Source organism: Scardinius erythrophthalmus (assembly GCF_964197995.2).
Source record: "Scardinius erythrophthalmus genome assembly, chromosome: 2".
NCBI lineage: Eukaryota > Metazoa > Chordata > Actinopteri > Cypriniformes > Leuciscidae > Scardinius > Scardinius erythrophthalmus.
This window is the reverse complement of record NC_138222.1, coordinates 44,735,065-44,758,770: the sequence shown is the minus strand read 5'-3', so window position 1 is coordinate 44,758,770 and position 23,706 is coordinate 44,735,065. Positions and strand designations below refer to the sequence as shown.

Below are 23,706 nucleotides of genomic sequence, written 5' to 3'. Positions count from 1 at the left end.
TCCTTTAAGAGCGGAATAAGTGGTTATTATGATTGTTTTCGTTCAGTGTCAGGAATCATGTTGTATTTAAATCCACTCGCTGACTCTTTGCTCTATGTTTTCATTAGGAAGGATGCTAATAGCATGCTAAGATGTTTGTGTTGTAAGAAGCTACATGAAAATCAAGTGTAGCCCTTCTATTCTCCAATTCAGAAACTGCCATGTTAAGTTACTGTGTTTTTTTGTAGGGATCTACAAAATCATTTTACTATTAGATCACAAATGGCAATTAACTAATAAAGTTTCATTTGAGTCATTGAACAGTATCAAGGACAGAACAGGAAGCTATTTATTGCATTTTAACTACTTTACCGAGTCCTCATCATTACTCACATTTGAAATGCAACAACATCTCTGTCAATCCCTCTGAGTTTAAGTGATTTCAGGAAATGCATGGTCAAATGTTAATCTGATTGCATGATCATATGATAAAAACGCAGAGCTCCTCCCTCTCTATGTGTTTCTTCATCAGTTACTTTCCACCATAATCAACCAGCAGCAGCTATAGGTAAACCCTTTTCTTTGCTCTTTAGAGTCATTTTTCATTGTCTTGGGAAATATTTGTTAGAATATTAATCTTGCTTTGAATTAATTGTGTATTAAAATGTATTCACATGTAATTTTACTAGGCAATGATTTTACTATGTTTTGTAAAAGTATATTAACAGACTAGCCTTTTGGGAATTTAAATATTTTATGTACTGTCAAGAATGAATAAATGAATGAATGAGATCTGATTCTATAATGAGAATGTAGCAAAATTCTGTATTTCAGCTCAATAGGAGTGTCACTTTCACAAAAGCTGATAGGACAAAGTGAAATAATCACCATAGAAAAAACAAGGTATGTTTGGACATGTTTCTTCTGCTCTATAAATTTAAATGGCAAGTTTAATTAACAATTTACAGTGAACTTTCATATTCCATGCTTATAATGAGATGATTCAATGATGAATACATATATCTCTTTGTGCACTTTTATAATGCTGCTGAAGCCTTTTTGTGTTGTGTAGTAGTGAAGCTATACTCTAATTTGTTGCACACTTTTTTTTATTTTCAGTAAAATCTCTATTGAAATTGATCTTCAAAAACTTCCTGTTGAAATGTTAATACATTTTGGGTGATGCTAATGTCATCTATTATTTATGTTAATAAATTTTGGGTGGTGGTGGAGGGAACAATGCTAATGCCATCTATTTATGTTTATAAAGGGGGCAGATAAATATAAGAATATTATTCTTCCATCTGCTCCTTTCTGATCATGGAAATGTAAAGGAAAAATTCATATGAATTGTGTGTTCCTTGGACAAATAATGCATTTTCATGAAAGGAATAAAAGAGAAATGAATGAAATGAATGAATGAATGAAATGTGCAATTTTTTTGATTACATTTCTATTATTTTTGTCTTTTTCTGACATAAAGAACTGAATAATGAAACATGTTAAACTATAGATGACAATGATATTTGTAAAGGTGGACTTTGATGGCATTCATCTGTGGACTGGTGTTAATTTCACAAAATTGTTTTTCCTTAACAGATCAAATTCAAAAATCCAAAATCACTTTGTTTTTGTGAGTTGAACATCCAGAGCCCATCCAAGACGCAGAAAATTGTTTATACTGGTACATCAACCAATAGTGCTTTCCAACTGGAAATACAGTTTCCAACTGGAAGCCAGTTTCCATGGGAATTTGATGATTTTCAATGGACATGTCTGGAAAAAGTGTTTTGTGTCCCCCCAGTTGAAGCTGTGGTAATCTGGATTATTTTCTCCATAGAGTTTCTTGTCATGTCTCTGGCACTCTATGGATTGTGCTGTCTGACCAGATCTAATCATACTATTCCCATTTTTGTCATAAACCTCTTCGTCTCTGATGTCATTGAGATTTGTGTCAGAAACCATCATGAATTTTTGTTTATTCAATGTTATAATTCTACTTGTCTTCTACATTTATTTCATGAGCATAATAGCTGATATTGGCTTCATGGTCTGTATCTCTTTGGAAAGATACATACTGATCAAATACCCTGTTTGGTACAGACTTCATCATACTTGTAAAAAGTCAGCTCTGATATGCTTGATAGTTTGGGCAGTATCATGTGGATATATGGTGATTGATGTGATTATTGCACTTAAAGGCTATGTGGAATTTGCATTTCTTCTAAATGTATTTATTCTTTTGCTGCCTTATCCACTGGTTGTGTTTTCCTTCGTGGGTTCGTGGAGGGCTCTCTCTCATTCAGTCGCAATCACCCCTGATGAACAGAAGAGGATTTTGAGGATTCTGGCTCTTGTGCTTTTCAATTACACTGTGTTGTTTCTGCCAGCCATTGTTCAGAACATAATTTTGTCACTATCCTTTGAGCATGGTCTTTATGCTCAGTGTTTATTCACAGTGGTAGGGATCCTAGTATACTTAAATCCTCTCGCTGACTCCTTGCTGTATGTTTTCATAAGGAAAGATGCTAAAAGCATGCTTAGATGCTTGTGCTGTGAAAAGCTATGTGAGAACCAGACACAGATAGAAAACTCCTCCAATTCTAGGAGAGAAGTACAAATCAATGTCCAAACATACAGAGAAAATACCGTACTCTGAGTGGGTTTCATTAATCGGTAGTTTTGTTGAAACAAATGAAATATGGACTCTTGTAAAAATGTAGCCTATAATTTGCTATAGGCCTAAATAGATTCTGCACTGGCATACTATCATACATATATATATTATATATACAATAATAATCTTCTATTATATAGATTTCTCTGTATAAATTGTATCCTTAACCTACTACCCATTGTGTTATAATAAAAACAATAAGTGAACATTTATATTCCACTCAATTTGCCTTCATTAAAAGCCGATTAAATTTGTGGCTTACAAACTAATTGTTAGCATCTGTCTTTTTTTAAATGAGAAATAGGCCTAAAATATATTTGGGAAGCGTTATCTTTGAATTTGTAATCTTTTTCTAATATTTTCTGCACTGACCTACTGCGGAAAAACAACGTCTTTTACTCTACTTTGTTAATCTATAGACCTTATTCAAAGCAGCGCCATGACACAAGCGAGGGATACCCAGATAGCACACCTACATCATGGAGACGTCTATTTGATGTGCGTGTTTACATCTGGAAGACGTATTTTTAAGAATGTTTGCTCATCTGCAATACGTCTATAGGACGTCTATTTACTGTCAGATGTCAAATAGACGTCTAGAAGATGTCTTTAAGATGTAATGATTTAGAATGATGTTAAACTGACATCTTAAAGACATACGCTATCTGGGAGTGTTTTCAATGGCATCCGCTGAAAAAAGCTGTATAGCCTAGTGCTCATATCTTATACATCTCGTCTGGGTTTCTCGTAAAGATATTTTGCAGTGTTTCGTAAGCAGAACAATTAAAAAACACCTTAAATAACAGGGCAACCCACTGAAGAGATGTACGTCTATCCCTCACAGTGCACATTATTGTACATACTCTGCACATAACATTATAGCACAGTATTTCCCCTGAATAATTTCCTCTCTCTGCTCTGGTTTTGGTAGAATACCTAAACACTTAAAGTACTAGCAGAGTTAGATTCACAGTTTCTTCACGATTCAGTAGCTGAGTGTATGCTAGCTGCCACCTGCCTGCCAACGGAAGATTCAACCTCTTTTACCGTGTATGTATGGATTCAACTGCTGCCTCTTGCACGCCTTGCACGAGCAAACAAAGTGGGTGTCGCGCTAGTGTCGCGGCCGGTCTCTATGGAAACCAGGCAAACTTCACGAGCTGTTTCAGCATACTAACGGAAGTTTACAGTTGGTCGGTGGGTGCGTTCATATATCTCTTTAATTTTGCTTTATATTGTTTATCATTTCGAAATGCAGACAGAAATGACTAAACTATCAACAACACTGAACGGGGAGGAAGGAACATGGGTTGAATCTGAAGAAAAAGACACGAGTGAAGGTGTTGTGTCTTTCGCTCCAGGTAACGTTAACTTACCTTCTGAATGTGAAAATTCAACGACCATCATCAAAATAACAGAGTTAAGTTATCAAAAACAACAACAGCAAAAATCAACTGTAAATCATTTTGGATATAGTGCAATGTTATCGTTAAGTCCTGCTCTCTCCAGGTTATATCCCAGCTGCTTTTTTACTTAACATCACATTTTCATCAAAAATCTAATATTCCATCATTTTATACTCAACCCTGCTACTACATTATTTTACATTCCTTAAAATGTTGAACAGGCTAAACATTCCCTGTTAAGTGCCTCATTTTACTGATCATTTCTTGAAAAAAGAAAAAAACTTTTAAAAAAATGTAATGTCCTATTTTGTATCCTTTTGTGGAAAATATCAAACAGTAATATCAATTTCTTTCAAAGGTCAGGAGTGGAGTGGAGCTGCTGATGGGGCAAAGGTTAATAGTGATACAATAGAGACCAAAGCATCAGAGAGCAGAACAATGTCTTCAGGTCCCAGGTGATGAAGTGCAAATTACCTATATGATATTTGCTCAGAGCGAAATCGGTTGTTGTCTGAGAAGAACTAATACTGAATGATTTTACTTGTATCTTTCAAGAATTACCAAAGAGTTTTTAAGGGAGCATTGCAAGAAATACAAACTGTACCTGACACCAAGGCTGAATGACACTCTTTATCTTCACTTTAAAGGTTTGAAATTGCTTGTGCAGAAGAGGCTACTTCAATGTTGCGTCATTGTTTTTTGTTTGTTTTTTAGCTCTTTATACAAAGGTTTCAATTCTGCATTGTAGGTTTTTCTTGTATTGAGGGTTTGGAGGACTATACCGGCCTGCGCTGCCTATGGCTGGAATGTAATGGCATTCGGAAGATTGAGAATCTGGAGAATCAGACAGAGCTTCGCTGTCTGTTTCTCCATCAAAACCTCATTCATACTCTGGAAAACCTGGAACCACTCAGCAAGCTTTGCACACTGAATGTCTCAAACAATTATATCAAGGTCATTGAGAACATATGTGAGTACACAAAAGTGAACATGGTAACAAAATAATGTAGGCCTATTTTTTTCTCTGTTCTTTACTATACCTTAAAGTCACTCATAAAGTTCACCTTTGGTTTTTCAGCCTGCTTGAGTGAGCTGTCCACGCTGCAGATCTCCCATAACACACTGGAGAATGTGTGTGACATGGAGGAGCTGTCACACTGTCCATCCATCAGTGTTCTTGATCTGTCTCACAACCGCATCAGAGATCCAGCTCTCATCAGTGTTCTAGAGAGAATGCCTGACTTGGTAAAAACACTATATCTCTTCCGTCATATACATGATCAGGTATGCCTACTTCTATCTGTGGACTGAACTGCTAGGAGTTAATGCTTGTTTCGTTTTTTTGTTTTTTGTTTTTTTTTTGTCAGCGGGTGTTAAATCTAATGGGTAATGAGGTCATCAAAAAAATCCCAAACTACAGGAAGACTCTGATTTTGCATCTAAAGCAGCTGACCTATCTAGATGACCGGCCTGTGTTTCCAAAAGACAGGTTAGCAGCAGTGTTTTCTGTGCTGAAGTGCTATAGCATTAATTGTGTGACAACTGGCATTGTCAGTTTGGAGATGAATAGACCCCACAAAGCTAGTCTTTGTTACTATTTAGAGGCTATGGTTGAAACTTTTGTATAATTGTTGAAGTTTGCTTTGATTCACAGAGCATGTGCAGAGGCATGGGCTGCTGGTGGTCTGGAAGGTGAACGAAAAGAAAGAGAAATGTGGCAAACGAGAGAAAGAAGAAAGATCCAGGAAAGTTTGGATGCAATGACTGCTATCAAAGAGAACGCACTGAAACGACGGGAGGGTCGAGAGCATTTGGAGAAAGGTAAACACACAATCTGTTCACTTATACACTGGCGTTAAAAAGTTTGGGGTCAGTAATATTTTTTATTTTTTAATACTTTTATTCAGCAAAGATGCATTCAATTGTTCAAAAGTGACAATAAAGACTTTTACATTGTGACAAAAGATCCATCAAAGAATTCGGAAAAAAAGTATCCGTTTTCCACAAAAATATTAAGCAGCACAACTGTTCAACCTTGATAATATAAAGAAATGTTACTTGAGGACCAAATCTGCATATTTGAATGATTTCTGAAGGATCATGTGACCCTGAAGACTGGAGTAATGGTGCTGAAAATGTAGCTTTTCTATCACAGGAAAAAAAAAAACTTTAAAACTAATTAAATTTTAATTATTTTAAATTGTAATAATAATTCACAATATCACTCTTTTTACAGTATTTGTGTTTAAATGTTTAAATTTGTATAAAAATGAGCATAAGTGAGCATAGGAGACCCCACCCCAGACCTTGAACGATACTGGATACAGTAAACACACTCATATTTTCTCGTCTTCTATCTATCTGATATACAGCATCATTAAAAGCTTACGGTTTACCCTCAGGAATCATAGAGCCTCCCATTTCTGTTATTGAGGATCAGAGCCCTCAAAACGAAACACCAGAAATTGCACCTGCAGAGAGAGACAATTCAAAAACAGCACAGGAACAAACTGATCCGTCAGCATCAGAGACACACCACAATTGCCAGTCTGCATCTGATGAGGAACAGATTATCCAAACAACACTTGATCAAAATCATTCCAACCAGTCAAAATCAGAGAGACAGCAAACAGGTTTAGAACAGATTCTCCATCCATCATTTGACCAGGAACAGACTGGTCAATCAGCAGCTTTGGGATTGAAGACTAAAGAGGAGAAGTGCCAGAAAATGTTAGCGCAATACCAAGGCACAAAACCTTCTCAGTTGCATCACAGCGGTTCAGCCGCAGGTCCTGGTGCTCTCATCACTGAACTGATCTCTGAGGATGAAATAGAGACTATCGTCCTGTCAGAGAGACCAGCATTAACAATTGATGTGAGTCCTTACACCATTGCTCACATCATTATAACTTACATTTGTTTTTACAAGAAATTGCATGATTTAGAATTTCTTTGCAATGTATATTTGATTTATACAGAAATGTTCTATAGTGTTTCACTACTAACAACATTTTCTGCTTCTCCCAAGGATCTTCCAGACCTTGAAGATGAAGAAACTAGCCTGATACTCCAAGCAACATCACAGGTAAGAACAGGGTTAAAAAAAGAGAGCATATATAATTAGCATGTTATTTAAAGAGTTGATGAAAAATCACATTTTATTGGAAAGTTGTGGAGATTTACATTCTTAAATGTTACATTTTTCAGAGTGTCGTCCGTCCAAAGATTCAGGTCGTCTCTGACGATGAAACAGAATCAGAAGCTGTTACAAGTTTGTATCACTGGCCTCAGTTAGACGCTGTGGCCCCTGACCAATCACAGCTGCTTTTTAGTGTCTCCACTAAAAGAACCTCAGTCAAGCGGCAGAGCCCTGACTGTATCAGTCAACTAGAGGCAGGGGATAACTTCCCCAAGACAGCAGAAACTAGAAAGATGATTCTAATTGAGGAGCTGGACTGAGTCTTTAAGGTTGAACTAATGGATGAAACTATATTGTAGTGTTTCCCAACCCTTCAGTCCCTTTAGCACAAACCTTGGATGTGAATTTAAATTGGATGTCTGCCTGATATATAAAGGTGTTTAACTTTAAATGACAAAATCACATTAATAATTTCATTTAAAATAATAAAAAATAAAATATAAAGTCATTTTGCTTTTAAGTTTATTGCAGATATTATAAATGTATTTTGGTCAAACTTTTTTTTTTTTTTACAGTCTACATTAAATGATGTTCAAAACCATTCGATTTGAGAACAGAACATTAATGATTGCTATAGAAAAAATAGTTGTAAGAACCAGACTTATATTTTTGTCATAGCGAACATATCATTTGTCATGAATATCTCACCAAAGAGCTTACATATTAAATTCTGCATGAAGTCTATGCAGATATGTGCCTGTAGCGCTGTCACTGGCATCAGTTCAGGTATGTAAATGGATAGGTTACATCCGAAGCAGAAGGAGAAGAGAGAAACATGTCAGGAGCAGCTCTTCACTGACTGAGTGGCTGACAGAACGGGCGAGTCCTTTGAGGGTTTCCTGATTGGTTTGGTCAGTGCTGGGAACCAGAGGTGTGGTTGCAGTCACAGCTTGAGTGCGACTGGCACACATGTCGTAGAGGTTCCCAGCAAATGCTGTTTTCCGGGACTCTGCCCTCAAAGATTCCCAAATTTCTGCTGCATCGCCACGGCAACCTGACAACACACCACTCACACACATCTGGAAGGCATCCCATGACCTGTAGATGTAAAAAAAAAAAATGTTATGTAATAAGATAAAAAAAATACTGTAGTTGTATTCAGTGGAGGTGTTTTTGTGTGTGCATGTGTCTCACTTGCAAATGGAGTTGATGTCCTGTGGGTTATCATTCATGGAGCTCACACTGTCACCCAGAGTGACCAGACAGTCAGCAAAGCCCCTGTATACAGCACTACATGAAGGCGTTACTGCTGCACTCAGCACAGAGGAACAGAGACCTGAGGAAAATAAAAGGAATTCTAATGATATGATAAAGAGGACGTTTTAATAGAACTCATGCACTGGAAAAAAAACCTCAGGCCTGCAATGTTGGAGTCAAACAATAAAGGCATCTGACTGGGTCTAATCCTCAGATTCATCTCTATGGCGTGATGAATCCGATCCCCAAGCAAAAGGAAGTGAATTAAATATTTGAATGCTATGATTGTGATGCAGCCTGAATCATAGTCACACCATGTATGTTCGTTCATTGGCTTTTTTTCTTCTACGTTCTGTCATTCTGGCTTGCTTAGTTGGGGACACTAAATTTTCAACAATATTATTTATTTGACTGATCTGAGGCTATCGGATGGGAACTGAACTGAGCTGGACTATGATTTCACTGTTTTCTGCAGAACTGCTTTATAGATGAAATTAACTCATTTAATATTGATGATACTTACAATTGAATTGAATCAACACTGAACTGACTTCAGCTGAACAATGACACTGTTTTCTTTTAGAGCTGCTGTAAAACCAAAATGAACTCTGTTTGCATCATTAAATCTTTATTTTCCTGTTGATCACTGTTTTGAATCAATCTGTATTGTATAAAGCGCTATATAAATAAAGGTGACTTGAATTTACTTGATTGTAAATGCACAATTATTATACTGGCATATATTGACAAAATGCTAAAATTGACGAAATATGTATATATGTACAGAGAGTATGTGGCTACATGGCAACATTCTATTGCGTCAGATACTGTATGTCATACAGTATATTCTGTGTATGTTCATGAGTGTCTACTTCTCTATACTGTTAGATGTTACCGTACGTCACATGGATTAATCTGAGGATTAGACCCAGAGCAAAAACAACATTTAATCTCACTGCAGAACAGCTCGAAAAGACAAATCTCCTCCTTTTTTCCCTTTTCTCAACTCTAAACATTTGGTATGTTTATTTTAACAGAAATATAAATTATTCATACATTAAATAGTTAAGAAACATTAGATACATAAACTAAAGCAATTCCTGAGCCTAAAGAAAGTGTCCAAGTCTTATTCTTTTTATGGTGTGTGTGTGTGTGTGTGTGTATATATATGTGTGACTGTGGCCACTAATAAAAAAAAAAGATTGAATAATTTGAAAAGCATAGGCAAATAAATGTTTATGCAGCATGCATGATTTTAAATGGATAAACCAAAAATATATATTACATAAAATAACATAAAATATCATTGAAAATCACGCATAATGCACAATATATTGTAAAATATAACAATAAAATAATACTTTAAACTGTATACACTGTAGCCTACACTGTTAAAAATAAATATTCTTTTTTGGAATCTATAGTTTCACCTTTAACATCCATATAACCTTTCCATTGCACAAAAGGTTCTTTATAGTGGTGAAAAGGTCATTAAAACATTTATAATCTTCTTCACACACAAAAAAAGGTTATTTTAAGAACTAACCAAAAAAGGGTTCTTTGGGGAACCCAAAATGGTTCTTCTACGGCATTGCTGCATTTATTTTTAAGAGTGTATGATAATTGTGAGACACATTATAGCATTATACACACACAAATAAAAATAGACTTTTACTCACTGAGGCAGAATGAAATGAACAGCAGCAGATGCATTCCGTTGAACAGACAGAATTTTGAAATTAAGACGGCGTACACTGGAACACCTTAACGTTTACACACTTTCACAAATCATCCAAACCTCCTTGAGGTGTCCCATTCACCTTCCTATTTCACAAAAGAGTTGCAACTTTGAAGCCAACTGTTGAGCCTGATGGATAAAGGGGGGTTGTGAAATCTGATTATTAAAAAGGGGGGAAGCTGTTGGATTAAAGATCATTTCCGGCTACAGCGTTCATCATATCAGAAAAGAAGAATATACCTCCTATGGCAATGGTTCGATATGGCTTGGATTATTAGTCTCTCTCTCTCTCTCTCTCTCTCTCTCTCTCTCTCTCTCTCTCTCTCTCTCTCTCTCTCTCTCTCTCTCTCTCTCTCTCTCTCTCTCTGTGTCTCTCTCTCTCTCTCTCTCTCTCTCTCTCTCTCTCTCTCTCTCTCTCTCTCTCTCTCTCACACACACACACACACACACACACACACACACACACACACACACATATATACAAACAGATGGGAAAAAATCCCAGTAGGACTGGCTTTTTAATTCCAGTATGGCACTGTCTAATACACACTCAGTGGGCAAGCCTCTATTTGATTGACATGCTTGGATTATGTCATTGCATAAATCTAAGGGGAGAGGAGAATAAACACGGATTAGTATCTCTTATATAAAGCCATTACTATTAACTCCACTCTCATTTTCTCTGTTCCTGAACCTGTCATTGTTTCCTAGTATTCATCTTCCATGTTTTTGGACATAATGGTAGTAACTTAGAACTCTTTAAGTATGATACTATGTAAATTAAATGGTACATGACTATTGTAGGCCTAATCATTCAGTGCAATGCAATACACAGCCAAAACAAATGCAAGGTTTTATCATATCACTGTGAAGCAACAGTGATTTTTATATTCGATTGTCTATGAATAAACTACGCTGAAAACTAAATTCTCGATTTGGCCCTATATTGTAAAAAGCCTAAAGCCCCCATGAGCTGGCATTTTCATCAGGCCCCAAAAGCAACATGTATTATGATACATAATTATGAAATATAATATGGTAGAGATAGAACACAATATAATAGAATGCAATAATAGTAGGCTATATTTTGTGTTGGTTACTGTCTGAGAATGAGATTAGTTATTTGTTGTATTACACACATATTTTTACAACATTACAGGTGCTTTCTAAAAAAAAAAAACTACCATTAGGTGGGAGTAAAGTCGCATACTAACAGTTGAATGCATGACGCACTAGAGTTAGCGGAAGTGACGCAGTTTGTGTGGATGTGGGACTGTCTGTCATGGATGAAGTTGGTTCACCGGCGCGCCGTCGCGGTGGTCCGGCGGGGCTCTCCGCCGTTCAGTTCGACACCATAGAGGGTCTGACGGAGCTGGAGGATCTGGAGCGAGTGTATGCGCAGCTATGTGCCGAAGAGGTAAATATGTATTAGTGGAAACACAGTGTTCGTTAGTCCCTTTGAGCTTTATGACTAGGAAGGGAAGATAAAGACTTGTCGGCTGTGTCAGTTAATTTATTATGAATAAGAATTTAGTGTGTGCCTGAACAGCGTGTGGATGTTGACTGTACATTGGCATGAATTGAATATAAACAAACGCACCTCCCTGACAGGCGGAAGTGGAGGTGGAGTTGGGCGCTCTTATGGGGCAGCAGAGCAACATCGAAACAAAGATGCTCGCCCTGCAGAGGATGGGGTGAGTATGTGTTTTACACCTAACCTATGCTTTTGAACTGAAAGAATAGGATAGTGTGATGTTAAATTGTGTGTGTTTTTCCTCAGACCAAACTTGCAGCTGATCGAGGGAGATGCTGTGCAGCTTTCTGGCATGATTAACTTTACATGCAGCCTGGCAGAGAACGTCAGCAGCAAAGTCAGACAGCTGGACCTCACCAAGGTGGCCCACGTACACATTCTCATGATGATATGAACGTCTGTTTATTAGACAGCATCCACTCAAGCTTCGCACCTGGTTTATGCGGTTCTGTTTCAGAAAAGGCTGTACCAAGCAATTCAGCGGGCAGACGATATTCTAGACCTGAAGTTCTGTACAGATGGTGTTCAGACTGCCCTGCGTAACCAGGACTATGAGCAGGCTGCTGCCCATATTCATCGCTATCTTTCTCTTGACCAGTCAGTGATTGAGCTCAGCAAGCAAGGTGGAGAGGGTGAGTACTTTTTGGGCTATTACAAGCAACTATTGCAATGAACAATCTGTTACACATAGTTATGCAAATTGTTAAATGTGATTTGTAGAAATAATATATGTAATGCACATATTGCTTAAATCGATATGCACAGATACTATGCTTATTTTATTATCTATCTGTATGCTATGCACCATGCAGGCAGTGCAGTTGAAGCCAGCCTTGAATTGCTGCAGGAAGCAGAGCGCAATCTGAAGGTGCTGGTTACAACACGACTGGAGGAGGCGGTTGCTACGGGCGACTTGCCTCAAGTGGAGCGCTTTTTCAAGATCCTTCCTTTACTGGGACTCCATGAGCAGGGACTTGCACGCTTTGCTCAGTACCTTTGCAGTCAGGTAGGAGCATGTGTGAATGTCCAGCCTACATGACCAGTGAAATCCGTTGAGAACGCTTTGGTTCGGTTATTGGGGTTCTAGTATTAAGACTTGTGTCTTTTGCTCGCTTCTCTTTCAGTTGGCCAGTAAAGCAGAGGAGAACTTACTTCTGGCTGTTGGCTCTGATCTTGGTGAACGCCGAGCACCGGTTATCTTTGCTGACACCCTCACTCTGCTGCTTGAAGGTAAGAGCAGATGCATCGCTGTTAACTTGGCAATGTTTATAATGTTTAAATGAATCAAGATCAACCAGCCTTTGTCTGTGTCTGTTAGGTATTGCACGCATTGTTGAAACCCATCAGCCCATAGTGGAAACATACTATGGACCAGGCCGACTGCACACACTCCTTGCACACCTTCAGAAAGAGTGTGACAAACAGGCTCAGAAAATAGTGGACAAATTCATCCAACAGAGAGATTACAACAACAAGGTGTGTGTAGTGTGTCTAGAAGTTTTTCATCTTTTAGATGCTACAAACCCCAAAATATGATAATTCTTGTGTGACGGACTCCCGTCCTAAAATTTAAAGGAATCTATTTTTTATTTAGTTACATTATTAGACTTTATATTTTTTCTACTCAGTATTCATTTTTCTATTTCTATTCATTTAATTATTTATTTGAATCTTATTATTTGTTATGTATTCATTCTTTTTTTAAACAGTTTTACACTTTTTCATGGACCCCCTGTCACTCTGTTGCGGCCCCCTAGGGGACCCCAGTTTAAGAAACCCTGATCTATGTTATGTGCTGTATCAGTGTGTTTATTTGCTGTACTTGATGTTTGCATCTTGAGTAAAGTGCATTTTTATATATATTTATACACACATGTGTACTTTTTACATTTGTTTTGCAATAGTTTCAGGTTGTCCAGAGCAGCATGATGAGGGGCATGACTACAGAAAAGATTGAACCCAGGTGTGGTACATATAATAATTGATCATGAAGATTGTATGAGTATCTTGTGAATACAATGTGTTTTATTTATTGTTTGTTTAATGTTTAATCTAGAGACTTGGATCCTGTGTTATGTGAGGTTACCTTAATGAACTCAAGAGCCGAGCTGTACTTTCGATTCTTGAGGCGGCGTATTGTTGCTGACTTTGAGGTTGCAGATGCAATGGCAGATGAAACTGTTATACAAGGTAACACCTAACTTTTCATGGGATGTGATATGACATTACTACATAAAAATAATTTCTACATAACTGCCATCAGATGTAGCCTAGCAGTTAGCACACATGCTACTGCTCATTCAGGCATCACAATACTTCTTGATCCTATTTCTCCCCATCATTGCCTGTTGAGAACAAAAAAAATGTATACTTGTACTCAACATTTGCTTGTATTGTTAATACTTGTTTTGTTGTTTTCTAGAGCATCAGCAGAGTTTAGAACAGTTACTGAAAGATTGTCAGCTGAGCCGCGCTATGCAGGAGCTGATTGGCTTTTACATTCCCATGGAGGAATATTACATGAGAGAGTCCGTCAACAAGGTGCGCCACATATACACTCAATAATTTCGTGCTGTCATGTGTGAATGTACATTATACCTGCATCAGAGATTATTGTCAGGCACATGCACACTCCTATTCAAAAGTTTGGGGTCTGTACGTTTTTTTAATGAATGAAATTAATTATTTTATTGAACAAGGAAGTAGAGTTGCACAATTCTGGATAAATTGAACAAATCTGTTAAATGGTTGTGGGACCCCCTCGAAAACGAGATGATAAGTCTCAAGGGGTTTATCCTAGTAATAATAAACAAATTTGAACAAAATGATTCAATGACAAATACATTTTTACTATTTGCTACCTACTGGTGAAACGACGTAATTGATATAATCTTTATTTGAAGCACCAAGTTACTTTTAAAAGGTGATTTACTCTATTTTGATTGATTTCTTTGGCAGAATGAATGTCAATTCACTTTTTATAGCGCTTTATACAATATGATATGATTTCTTCAAAGCAGCTTTACAGTGATCAACAGGAAAAAACAGTTCATTTCGCCTGTAAAGCAGCTCTGAAAAGAAAATCGTGTCATTGTTCTACTGAAGTCAGTTCAGTGTTGATTCAGTTCTAGTAATGTCATCGTCCAACTCACTTTAGTTCTCAGTTCTCATAGGATGATTGATATGACTTTATAGGCAGTTGTCATGGACACCGCTGAGGTGGGTCAGCTGAGCTCCAGCATGGTGGACGATGTGTTCTACATTGTGAAGAAATGTATCAGCAGAGCTCTCACCAGCAGCAGCTCTGACTGCGTGTGCGCTATGATCAATCATGCAACCAGCGTTCTGGAGACAGACTTCAGGTATTCGCACAAATTTGGAATTGAATTATTTAATTATTGTTACTGATGATGACTAACTGCATGTGAAGAATTATTGTTGTGGTTGTTGACGATTTAGAAATTCAATGACTGCATTGTTATTGAATATCTAATCATCCGCTATACCTTTTGCATCTGTTTCCTTGTGCAGAGAGGTGTTAGTAAGTAAGCTGCGAGCTGGATATCCTGTCAGTGCTCTGCAGGACCTGCAGCGTGGGGTCAGCAGTGCCGTCAGTCTGATGCAGAGCAGTCTACAGCAGGGCAAGATAACAAACCTCACACAAACGCTTGGGATTGAGAGTCAAGAGCAGGCAAAGAGTGCCTACTTGGTCAGCATCAAGTCTTTCTATCGCCAACTTTATTGTGTCACTTTTCCCACTTGTTTTTCTGTACTTCTCAATAAACGTATGTTTTCATGTAGTGTTTAAGGATAATAATGCTTGTTTTTTTTTTTTTTTCTCAGGTGACTCTCAATAATGTGGAGGTCTGCAGTGAGAATATCAGAACCCTGAAAAAGAATCTAGAGGTCAGTGTGGCGCGACTTTCTTTCATCAAGGATTATTTTGTTTCTTCCAGCCAAACACCAGCAACTCTGTCATTTGCTCACCTCATGCCATAAAAGAGACCAATAGGACATTTCTTCCATGTGTCATGTCACTTGTTTCTTGTCTGGTCTTTTGTTTAGTTTGAGTTTCCTGTTACTGTTTTGTAGTTCTGCTCCAGTTTCCTGTTTCCCTCATTACTCCCTGATTATTTGCACCTGTGTGTATTACCCTTTGTGTATAGAAGCCCTGGTGTTTCCTGTGTTCATTGTCAGGTTTTGTTCATCCATAGTTGCATGTCACTCTCAGTTACATTCCTTGTGTTTGGATGTTTTCTTGTTACTTTATCATTAAATACCTTAATCTCCATTTAGATCCTAATCTCCTTCATCTTGCGTTACACCATGGAACACAAAAAGAGAAATTTGGAAATCTTTACCATGCAATTACAGTTAATGTGGATAGTCGCTTTCAAGCCCTATAAACGTATCATAAAAGCAGTCCAAATAAACTCGCTTTTTGTGTTGCATGGAAGAAAGAATGTCTCTCAAGGTTCGAACGGCATGAGGGAGAGTGAACTAATACTTGAAATATTCATAAATGTTTGAGGAAGCGTTTCATCCAATGGTAGAACTTAACCAACTATGCTCAGGGCCGGTTCTAGACATTTGGAGGCCCTAGGCAAAATTCATGTTGGAGGCCCCCCACCCCCAATAAAAAACACTTGAAACAAATATGATTCCTAACTTTTTTATTTATACAACATTTCATTTTAAATTTAGTATATTTTTACTTACACAGTACATAAGTTTGGACAAATTACTATTTTTAATGTTTTTGAAAGAAGTCTCTTATGCTCATCAAGCCTGGATTTTATTTGATCAAAAATACAGAAAAATAATATAGTGAAATATTATTACAATTTAAAATAATGGTTTTCTATTTTACTATACTTTAAAATATATTTCTGTGATGCAAAGCTGAATTTAGTGTCACGTGATCCTTCAGAAAACTTTATAATATTCTGATTTATTATCAAATGTTAGAAATGGTGCTTAATATTTATTTTATAACATGTGATACTTTTTTTCAGGATTTTTTGATTATTAAAAAGTTGTTTTAAAAAAGTCTTCACTATCACTTTTATATATTTAACACATCCTCGCTGAATATTCCTGTTTTTTTTTTTTCTGTATTTTTGATCAAATAAATGCAGGCTTGTAGAGCATAATAAGAAACTTCTTTCAAAAACAATAAAAATAGTAATGGGTCCAGACTTTTTACTGGTAGCCTACTACATCAAACTTTATCTAAAGTAATCTCTTTTTTGTTTAATGAAGATGTTATTGTTCTTGTTGTTATTTTGCTGGTGTATTCAGTTTATTCACAGTTCCAGAATACCACTTCAGTAGATGAACATAAACGTGCTTTTATAATTGTTTTCATAGCTGCGTTATGGGCAGATATTGCATTGCTACCTTAAATATGCTATACACAAATCAAGTGGAAGAGAAAGATACGATCGCTACTGAGCAGGGAAAAAAATCTAAACTAATATTCGTATAGGCTATGATGTCAGGGTATTATCTAATCATCAGCAGAATATAGAAGATAGACCCATAGATATGAGATCCTTTATTTGAAACATTTAAAAATGTTGCAGTGTGTTGGTTTTTTAACTTTGAATACAAACGTCTTATCTTTTACTTTTGTAGCTTTTTTACTAGTCAGCTCCCAACGCGATGTTATTCATTGTACGCGCAAATTCAAAGCGTCGCGTCTGGGCACGTTAATGACGCTCGCACTCTTTTAAACTCGTAGACTAACAAAGCGGTGAATGATTTTTCCAGAAATGACGCTGATCTACAGTAGCCCACACGTTTATATTTAAAATACATTGCAATCACTCCAAAATCGATGACCTGCATTACGAGCTGTGCTTCTTTGCGTGCCTATGTAGACTTTTGTACAGTCATGGGCTGGCGTTAATGTGACGTAATGTAACAGTCTATGGTTAAGATAAACATCGTCACTATTTTTAGTTAATTAATAAATTTTGAAATAAATTGTAGATAGGACATTTGTACATTTATTTATTTATTTTTTATTTTTTATTTTTTTGTCCCTCTGTCTGGGCCCCATCCCGCCAATCGGGCCCTAGGCACGTGCCTAGTTTGCCTTTGCGTTAATCCGGCTCTGACTATGCTCAATACCTTGCATGGTTTGCTATATTTGGAAATGAGACATGCCAGTCAAAAACACTTCACTGATTGCATCCCTAGGGCATGATGTCAGACCACTCTTACTAGCTTGAGTTGTTGTAATCATGTGAGAAAATGATATCCACTTTAATGCAAGAAAGAGTTCAATAACACTGGAAAAGTTGGAATCCTCTGGTCTTTCTGGCTTATGTTGACATGTTGTTGTGTGCATTCTGAATTGCTTTCTCTTCCTGTCCATCTCAGAGTGATTGTGCCAAGTTGTTCAGTCAGGGCGCAGGCTCAGATCATGCGAAGGCTAAGATTGACAGCTGTCTATCTGATTTGGTCACCACCTCTAGCAAATTCAAGGACCTCCTCCAGGTCAGTGAGAATCTGTTTACACACTACCGTTCACAAGTATGGGTCGGTAAGATTTTTAAAATGTTTTTGAAAGAAGTCTTTTATGCTCACCAAGGCTACATTTATTTAAGTACAGTAATAACAGTAATATTGTGAAATATTATAGCAATTAAATGTAGCTGTTTTCTTTTTAATATATTTTAAAATGTAATTTATTCCTGTGATGGCATCATTACTCCAGTCTTCTGTATTACATGATCCTTCAGAAATCATTCTAATATGCTGATTTGGTGCTCAAGAAACGTTTCTTTATTATTATCAATATTGAAAACAGTCATGCTGCTTAATATTTTATACATTTTTGGGGGATTTTTTTTATTTATTAATTGAAAGGTATCTAAGGTATAAAGGTATTATTTGAAATAAATATTTTGTAGCCTACCAATAAATATATAATTATAAATGTCTTTACTTTCACTTTTGATCAATTTAATGTATCCTTGCTGAATAAAAGTATTAATTTCTTAAAAAAAGATCTTACTACAAAATCTTGAATGTTTGTGCTGTTTCTTACCGGTTTGTGTATGTGCAGGAGGGGCTACAGGAGCTTAACAACACCTCTATTAGACCACAAGTAAAACCCTGGATCAGCAGCTTCCTGTCTGTCTCACACAATATTGAAGAGGTATGAGATGATAACATCACCAGAGAGGAAATAAAAATGTCTGCACTTAAGAGTTGACCATTGCCATGTTTCCATCCACCTATTTTTACGCGCATTGGATGAATTCCAATTGAATTTATGCGCAAATCCAGCTTCTTCTTTTTTTAATGCAATATTCCAAAATGTGCATAAAATAGGTGCATAAAAAACGTATATAATAAACTTATTATCCAAGAATAATGCATGAGAAAACATGCACATAAACTACAATGGAAACGCATTTACCGAATAAATTCCTTAATGCGGCGCACATCAAAAAAGACGTGACTTTGCGCGATGGGAAGGCATAACTGGACCGGTCTCGATGCACAGCATCTGAAATGCTTTTTTGGTTGTTCTAAAATGCCTGAGCAAAATCTGTCATCAAAGTGGTTCAGTATAATTACCTCCCAGAACTCTTACACGACTGTGTTCCCAAACAGTAGAGATCCACCTCTGAAAGCAAGATAACTTTATTTGCTTTTCATCTGTGCGCTCAAGTAATTTTATTATATATGGAAATATTTTATACAGTGCCTTCTCCTACTGCAGCAACTTTCAATTTTCCCTAGCTATATTTAGCGCCAGTTTATCAGGAAGTGACTTCTTTTTTCTTTTTTTTTGGCTCACTGGATGGAAATGGTGCTTTATTTGCAAATGTTTTATATGATATTCCAATTTTGCACACAAGTTAAGTTTGCAACTTTGGATGGAAACATAGCTAATGATAGGATGGAAAATCTGTTGTATTGCTTAATCTTATGAATTATTATAAATGTTATCTGAGGATTTACAAGTTACTTTCTTTTGTTGTCTCTAGGAAGAGTTCAGTGAGTATGAAGCCAATGATCCTTGGGTTCAGCAACTCATTGTCCAATTGGAACAGCTCATGGCCGAGTTTAAGGTACATTTATTTTAAAGGGGTGGTTGATTATGATTTCACTTTTCTAACTTTAGCTAGTGTGTAATGTTGCTGTTTGAGCATAAACAACATCTGCAAAGTTAGAAAGCTCAAAGCAAACGGAGATATTTTCTTTTTTTTAAATCGCTTTTTAAGGACTACAACAAACGGCTGGTAGGGACTACACAACATTCCTCCCGGGTTAGTGACATCACCAACCCTAAAATTTACATAAACCCTGCCCCCGAGAACACGATTTATAGATTATCATGACAGAATATGCTAATCAATTACTAGAAGATAACTACACATAAGCTACATTAATTCACCAACTAACTATTCAGAAATGTCCTGTTGCTCTACATGTTGTCACTTCTTCTTGAGTCTCTCTATCATTGTCTGACTCCGGTTTGAACATAAAAGGCTAAAAGTTTTTAAAATGTTTAGTGCATGTGTGTGTGAGGTAAAAGGACACAAGCTGTTGAAGCTCCGCCCTCTATGCCGGGACCAGTTGCTCATTTGCATTTAAAGGGACAGAAACAAAAACAGTGCGTTTTTGCTCACCCTCAAAAAGTGACAATTTTAACATGCTATATAAAAATATCTGTGGGGTATTTTGAGCCAAAACTTCACAAACACACTCTGGGGACATCAAAGACTTATTTTACATGTTGTGAATAGGGCATTATACCACCCCTTTAATCCACTTTACACATACATGCGCACACACACATCCATTCTAAAATGCCTCTCTGTAGGTGGGCCTGTCTCCAGTCATCTACGATACTCTAACTAGCCTGATGACCAGTCTCATAGCAATGGAGATGGAGAAGACAGTGTTCAAATGCACCTTCAGCAGGGTGAGATATAAACACCCTGCACAAATGAGCACAACAGTCACATATTTGCTTAAAAACACAGACATCCTAACTGTCCTGTTGATTCTGGGTTGTAGCTTGGTGGATTACAGTTTGATAAGGAGCTGCGTGCTTTGGTTGCATACCTCTCCTCTGTCACCTCCTGGACCATCCGGGATAAGTTTGCACGACTCACACAGATGGCAACTATTCTCAACTTAGAGAGGGTATGTGGCTTTTTGACTGGCATTTAAAAATGTTAATCATTGAAATCTGGTCTGTGACTAAGAGGACAGTATCATTTGGAATTTTGTGTCTTTCTTCTTGAGGTGTCTGAGATCCTGGATTATTGGGGACCCAACTCTGGGCCTTTGACGTGGCGCCTGACCCCTGCTGAAGTTCGGCAGGTCTTGGCTCTAAGGGTAGATTTCCGCAGCGAGGACATTAAAAGATTACGACTCTAACAAAAACACTTAAAACGTGGTCTCATTCAGGGTAACCCGAATGAATGTATGTTATCTCTGAAATTTGTATACACACTAATTGTTTTTTTTAAACACATGTAATAAATGTATTACCAACCAACATTGTGGATCAGATTGTTCTTCAGCTATTCTGAAGCTTACCTTATAATTGAAGGTCAATATTTTGTCCACAATTTTTTTTTGTTGCTAAATACTGGAAAGTTTGAATAATTTAAGGCTTTACTGAGCACAATTAATTAACAAGAAAACAGTTTCCTTGAATAAATGTGATGGCACAAGGCTTCAAATAGAAAAGTAGTAGATTTTTTAGTGTACAATATAGCAATATATCCATAACTTGTGTGGTACAGAATCTTAGAAAAAAATATTCAGAACTTTTGTTTTTCAATTTTTTGTTGTTGTTGCTTAATGTCATACCATAAAAAAAAAAAGAGTCCCACAAGTTATAGTTCAAAAGCAGTTTACTTCAAACCATTCATCTTTTCTAACTGCATTAACCTGCATGTAAAGAATCGGTTCACCTGGACCAGAAGCTCTGACCTGATGCACTCTGATATTAAAAAAACAAACATAAACAAATGATAAGCAGTTGTTTGTTTAACAAAACTTATATGAAGCAGTCTCTGTGTGCATGTAACATGATGTGTGGCAGTAGGCAGATCTTGAATCTCCTTCCTTCAACACACAAACAACACAATCGTGTATCATTAAATATAAAATGAGAAGGACCAGTCTGCTGAACTCATCTCAGTCCCCGTGTAGCGCTGTGCCTGACAGCTCGTGCAAACAGGTTGAACTCATGTATCAGCGCTCTAACACACACAGCCTATCTCTACCATTTCTGAGTCCTGGAGGAAGCTTAAATGAGAACTACGATGAAACTTAATTGTCGTCGCCTTGTCTTACAGAAGCACAGACCGTCCTATGCGTCTTTAGTCCGTCTTTTCTTTACGTCGTTTGTCAGAGTTTTCTCTTGATGATGGTGTTGGCGGAGATCAGGCGGTCCCGCTCGCGCAGCTCCTCCTGCAGTCGTGCCTCGTTGACCCGCAGCTGTCGGATGGTGTTCTTCATCTCCTTCATTTTGATCTCCATCAGCGCGATTATGTCCCGCTGCTCGTTCAGCTTCCGAAGCAGTTCCGCAGACGTTGTGCCGGTGGTGAGCGAGTACGAGTGATCCGCCCCGCACAGCGCGAGATCGGCCACGGGGCACTGCGTGCTGTCCCCGGATAAATCTGAGCCCGAGACCACCGCTGTAAGGCAGGAACCGTCCCCCGAAACGGTGAGGTCCACGGGCGCGATGTACTGGCCGTTCTGACCTATCTGCACCACGGTGGTGTTTTCGGTGTCCCCCTCTTCCTCCACTGGTGCTGACTCGTTAGCCGTGGAAACGACCGAGCTGATGATGGGCACGACCGCGGACACCTTCCTGCTCCTTCCCCGTCTGCTCTTCCTCTCGTTCACCCCGCGCAGAGGGAAAAGGGTCGGGACGCGAATGGTGTAGGTTTTCCTGCCGCCGGGGAAGTGGACGCTGCAGACCCGGTGGCCGGTGGTGGGCTGGAAAGTGCTGAAACAGCCGCTCACCCCGGCCCGCGAAATGTTCTTCAGCCATATCTCTCGCTGAGTGGGATCCTTCGGAAAGGTGTAGAATCGCAGATCGCGGTCCCGGTGTGAGTTATTGTAGCATCCGGGCACGCAGCAAGTAAAGCCGGGCATGATTTTCTAGAAGATGCACCAGTAACACTGCAGTCCCTTAGAAGTTTCCCTAATTTTGTTTTGTTTGGTTCCTTCGTGTGCTGTTATCCAGACCAGCGGCCTACAAGCGGAACTACACGTCCCACAATACTTACGACTTCCTGTTTTGGTTTCAAATGCTAGTCGATAGATTTGCGTCTGCGCAAATGTACGCCAGTTTGGTTTAATAATTTAAAACCAGGAGTGTTTTAACAGTGTTTTAACGACTATAACTTGCACCATCTTTATCAAAACGAGACCGTTTTGAAATTATATTTCTATGCTACAAATGGAGATTTATTAAACCCCATGCAAAGAACAAAGTGCTTTTGTTACTTAAGCATATGGTGCATTGTAGCTCTAATTGAAAACTTTTTAATTTGTGTATCAATTTATTTATAATTATGCCATCCCACAACATTTTAATTCACAACATAACAAATAAAACAAACATAAAAATACATACATTTAAATAATGGCATCATCATGACATAGGCTACTATATAGTGTAACCTTTATATCACTGGGCAGTTTAAGGTAATACAGAGACTGTCTAGTCTTTTTAAATGGAATTACAGAGTCTTCAAAACAAACAAGTAGACCATAAATATTGAATTAAAACTAACTATAAAAGTATTTTATTTCAAAGAATGTGTTATTGTCAGGGAAATTGCTTTTTAATGTATGAAATAGCCATCATATCAGTAGTATGATCAACTGAGAATAGATACAAAAAGATATGATTCATATCCTATATGTTAGCACTTCAAAATGACAACCACTAGCCTAATATTTCTAATCTATGCTTGTTACATC

At 37.6% G+C, this 23,706-nt stretch overlaps 4 protein-coding genes across 6 annotated transcripts; 2 read left to right on the top strand and 2 right to left on the bottom strand.

Annotated features, from left to right (window-relative positions):
• Window positions 1–3,613: 3,613 nt before the first annotated feature.
• On the top strand, window positions 3,614–7,769 carry dnaaf1 (dynein axonemal assembly factor 1). 2 transcript variants are annotated; one of them, XM_081352482.1, is made up of 11 exons: window positions 3,614–3,706; window positions 3,915–4,017; window positions 4,426–4,517; window positions 4,618–4,709; window positions 4,811–5,032; window positions 5,141–5,307; window positions 5,430–5,551; window positions 5,717–5,883; window positions 6,465–6,937; window positions 7,091–7,147; window positions 7,270–7,769. In XM_081352482.1, the coding sequence occupies exons 3-11, from the start codon at window positions 4,501–4,503 to the stop codon at window positions 7,519–7,521; spliced, it is 1,569 nt and encodes a 522-aa protein (XP_081208608.1). In that variant the 5' UTR covers window positions 3,614–3,706; window positions 3,915–4,017; window positions 4,426–4,500; the 3' UTR covers window positions 7,522–7,769. The 2 variants fall into 2 exon arrangements, with proteins under 2 accessions (XP_081208608.1, XP_081208607.1); XM_081352481.1 differs by lacking the exon at window positions 3,614–3,706 and having other exon boundaries at window positions 3,737–4,017; window positions 4,421–4,517; window positions 7,270–7,680.
• Window positions 7,770–8,004: 235 nt separating this feature from the next.
• nrn1lb (neuritin 1-like b) lies at window positions 8,005–10,171 on the bottom strand (the record flags this gene model as incomplete). Its single annotated transcript, XM_081347488.1, has 3 exons — window positions 8,005–8,299; window positions 8,396–8,537; window positions 10,138–10,171. 3 exons carry the CDS (start codon window positions 10,169–10,171, stop codon window positions 8,005–8,007), a joined length of 471 nt encoding a protein of 156 aa, XP_081203614.1.
• Window positions 10,172–11,436: 1,265 nt separating this feature from the next.
• cog4 (component of oligomeric golgi complex 4) lies at window positions 11,437–21,717 on the top strand. Of its 2 annotated transcripts, XM_081358731.1 has the most exons (20): window positions 11,437–11,613; window positions 11,808–11,890; window positions 11,977–12,091; window positions 12,188–12,362; window positions 12,543–12,736; window positions 12,855–12,960; window positions 13,049–13,206; window positions 13,635–13,693; window positions 13,787–13,920; window positions 14,153–14,271; window positions 14,926–15,092; window positions 15,262–15,439; window positions 15,574–15,636; window positions 18,118–18,234; window positions 18,806–18,898; window positions 19,737–19,820; window positions 19,974–20,018; window positions 20,576–20,677; window positions 20,773–20,901; window positions 21,004–21,253. In XM_081358731.1, exons 1-20 carry the CDS (start codon window positions 11,479–11,481, stop codon window positions 21,136–21,138), a joined length of 2,391 nt encoding a protein of 796 aa, XP_081214857.1. In that variant the 5' UTR covers window positions 11,437–11,478; the 3' UTR covers window positions 21,139–21,253. The 2 variants fall into 2 exon arrangements, with proteins under 2 accessions (XP_081214857.1, XP_081214858.1); XM_081358732.1 differs by lacking the exon at window positions 19,974–20,018 and having other exon boundaries at window positions 21,004–21,717.
• On the bottom strand, window positions 21,351–23,197 carry thap11 (THAP domain containing 11). Its single transcript, XM_081358733.1, has one exon. It carries the CDS (start codon window positions 22,870–22,872, stop codon window positions 22,120–22,122), a length of 753 nt encoding a protein of 250 aa, XP_081214859.1. The 5' UTR covers window positions 22,873–23,197; the 3' UTR covers window positions 21,351–22,119.
• Between the last annotated feature and the right edge of the window lie 509 nt (window positions 23,198–23,706).